This window comes from Meleagris gallopavo, unplaced genomic scaffold (assembly GCF_000146605.3).
Source record: "Meleagris gallopavo isolate NT-WF06-2002-E0010 breed Aviagen turkey brand Nicholas breeding stock unplaced genomic scaffold, Turkey_5.1 ChrUn_random_7180001879934, whole genome shotgun sequence".
Classification (NCBI taxonomy): Eukaryota; Metazoa; Chordata; class Aves; order Galliformes; family Phasianidae; genus Meleagris; species Meleagris gallopavo.
Window position 1 is genome coordinate 1 of NW_011144226.1, and position 1986 is coordinate 1986.

Consider the following 1986-nt stretch of genomic DNA (forward strand, 5'->3'; position numbering starts at 1 on the left):
ATAGGAACCAACAGAGACCACAGAGCCCCATAGGAACCAATAGAGACCCACAGAGCCCCATAGGAACCAACAGAGATCACAGAGCCCCATAGAACCAATAGAGACCCACAGAGCCCCATAGGAACCAATAGAGACCCACAGAGCCCCATAGGAACCAATAGAGACCCACAGAGCCCCATAGGAGCCCACAGAGCCCCATAGGAACCAATAGAGACCCACAGAGCCCCATAGGAACCAACAGAGACCACAGAGCCCCATAGGAACCAATAGAGACCACAGAGCCCCATAGGAGCCCGCAGAGCCCCATAGCGCTCCTATGGAGCACCGTGCAGCCCCACACTCCATGAAACACTGCAGACCCCCGTTCAGCCCCATGCTGCCCCCGGCGATCTCCTTCACAGCGCGCTGTGGCGCCCCACATATCCCCTGCAGAGCCCCATAGAGCCCTATAAACCACCGCGCGGGCCCACGCCGGCCCTATACCGCCGCGCAGTCCTCGTGGAGACTCGCACAGCCTTCATGCAGCTCCATGCTGCCCCCAAAGGGCCCCTGGAGGCTCCTCAGGTGAGCCTGCGTTGATGGGGACGAGATGGGAACCCCACGGTGCGGATATGAGGCTGGGGACCTCGGAGTGATAGGAATGTGGAGACTGGGACACAAAGATGGGCAACCCAGAATGATGGGAACAGGAATGAGAGGACGCCACGGTGATGAGAACCACGGGGACGTGGGAACAAGGATCCTATAATGGTGGAAGCACGGAGATGCGGACATGGGGTGATGGGGAACCCATAGGCATGGGGATATGGGGCTGGGAACCTCACAGTGAAGGGAGTTTGGGGATGAGAATCCCATGGAGATGGAGACCCGATGCTGATGGGGATATGGGAACGGGAACCCCACAGTGATGGGGATCCAATGCTGATGGGGATATGGGGATGAAAACCCCATAGTGATGAGGACCTGAGGGGACCCACCCCAAGGCAGAGGCCACAGCAGAGTCATACAAAACACTTTATTGGGGCCGCAGGGCCCTCTCTCACTTCCTCCCCTTCTGCTTCATGTGCACCACGAAGTAGTCGTTGCAGGCGATGGTCAGTCCAGCCACCAGCGAGAAGAAGCTCTGGAAGCCCACTTTGCCATCCCGGCACTGGTCCAGGTCCTTCATGATCTTATCCAGAGCCATAGGATCGCGCTGGTTCTGGGGGCAGAAACTCATCAGCACCTCACAGTGGGATTACAGGGCTGTGGGGTAGGTGTGACCCCGCTGTGCCCCCCCTCCAGGTTATATGACCGTGGGGTAGGTGTGACCCTGCTCTGTCCCCCACCACCTCAAGGAATCCAGCGGTTATAGGGTGTGGGGTGAGTGCGACCCCGCTGTCCAACCCCTCACCTCCAGGAATCCAGGGAACTCCTTCTCCATCAGTGCACGCAGGTCCTCCTTGCTCAGGTAGTTCTTGTCACCCGCGTATTTGTGGAAGGTGAACATCAGCGTCTCCATGGCGTGCTCCATCTGGGACGGCATGGCGGCGGCTGTGGGGTCTGTGCGGTCAGAAGGGCTTATGGGGTCTGTGGGAGATACCGGGGTCCTGTGAGGTCAGAGGATCTCAGTGGGGTCTGCAGGGTCAGAAGGGTACAGTGGGATCGATGGGAGTCAGTGAGGTCTGTGGGGTCAAAAGCTGTGTGAGGCTCAATGGGGTCATTGGGGTCCAGCGGGGTCTGCAGAGTTGGAAGGGTACAGTGGGGTCTCTGGGTCTCCCTGGGGTCTACACGGTTTAGTGGAGTCTATGGGGCTAAAAGCTCCATAGGGTCTGCAGGTCTCTGTGGGGTGTATGGAGCCTGGGGGGGACGCAGGCTCAGAGGGGATTTGTGGGGCTCTGTGGGGCTCTGGAGGGTCTCTGTGGGGTGTGTGGGGCTCCGTGGGGTGTGCGGGGCTGAGCACCCGCCCCGCACCCTCTGGCCCATCGCGGTGACTCAGCTCCGGGC

At 59.7% G+C, this 1986-nt stretch overlaps 1 protein-coding gene across 1 annotated transcript; it reads right to left on the bottom strand.

Moving 5' to 3' along the window:
- Positions 1 to 1001: 1001 nt before the first annotated feature.
- S100A10 (S100 calcium binding protein A10) lies at positions 1002 to 1672 on the bottom strand. Its single transcript, XM_003204199.3, has 2 exons — positions 1394 to 1672; positions 1002 to 1201 (listed from the first exon to the last, which is right to left on the bottom strand). The coding sequence occupies exons 1-2, from the start codon at positions 1523 to 1525 to the stop codon at positions 1040 to 1042; spliced, it is 294 nt and encodes a 97-aa protein (XP_003204247.1). The 5' UTR covers positions 1526 to 1672; the 3' UTR covers positions 1002 to 1039.
- Between the last annotated feature and the right edge of the window lie 314 nt (positions 1673 to 1986).

Bases quoted from the DNA above. Each gene is read 5' to 3' on its own strand.
- S100A10 (XM_003204199.3), bottom strand. From the start codon at position 1,525: ATGCCGTCCCAGATGGAGCACGCCATGGAGACGCTGATGTTCACCTTC. The intron at 1,202-1,393 runs GTGAGGGGTTGG...TTCTGCCCCCAG, and splicing joins AGTTCCCTGGATTCCTGGAG to AACCAGCGCGATCCTATGGC.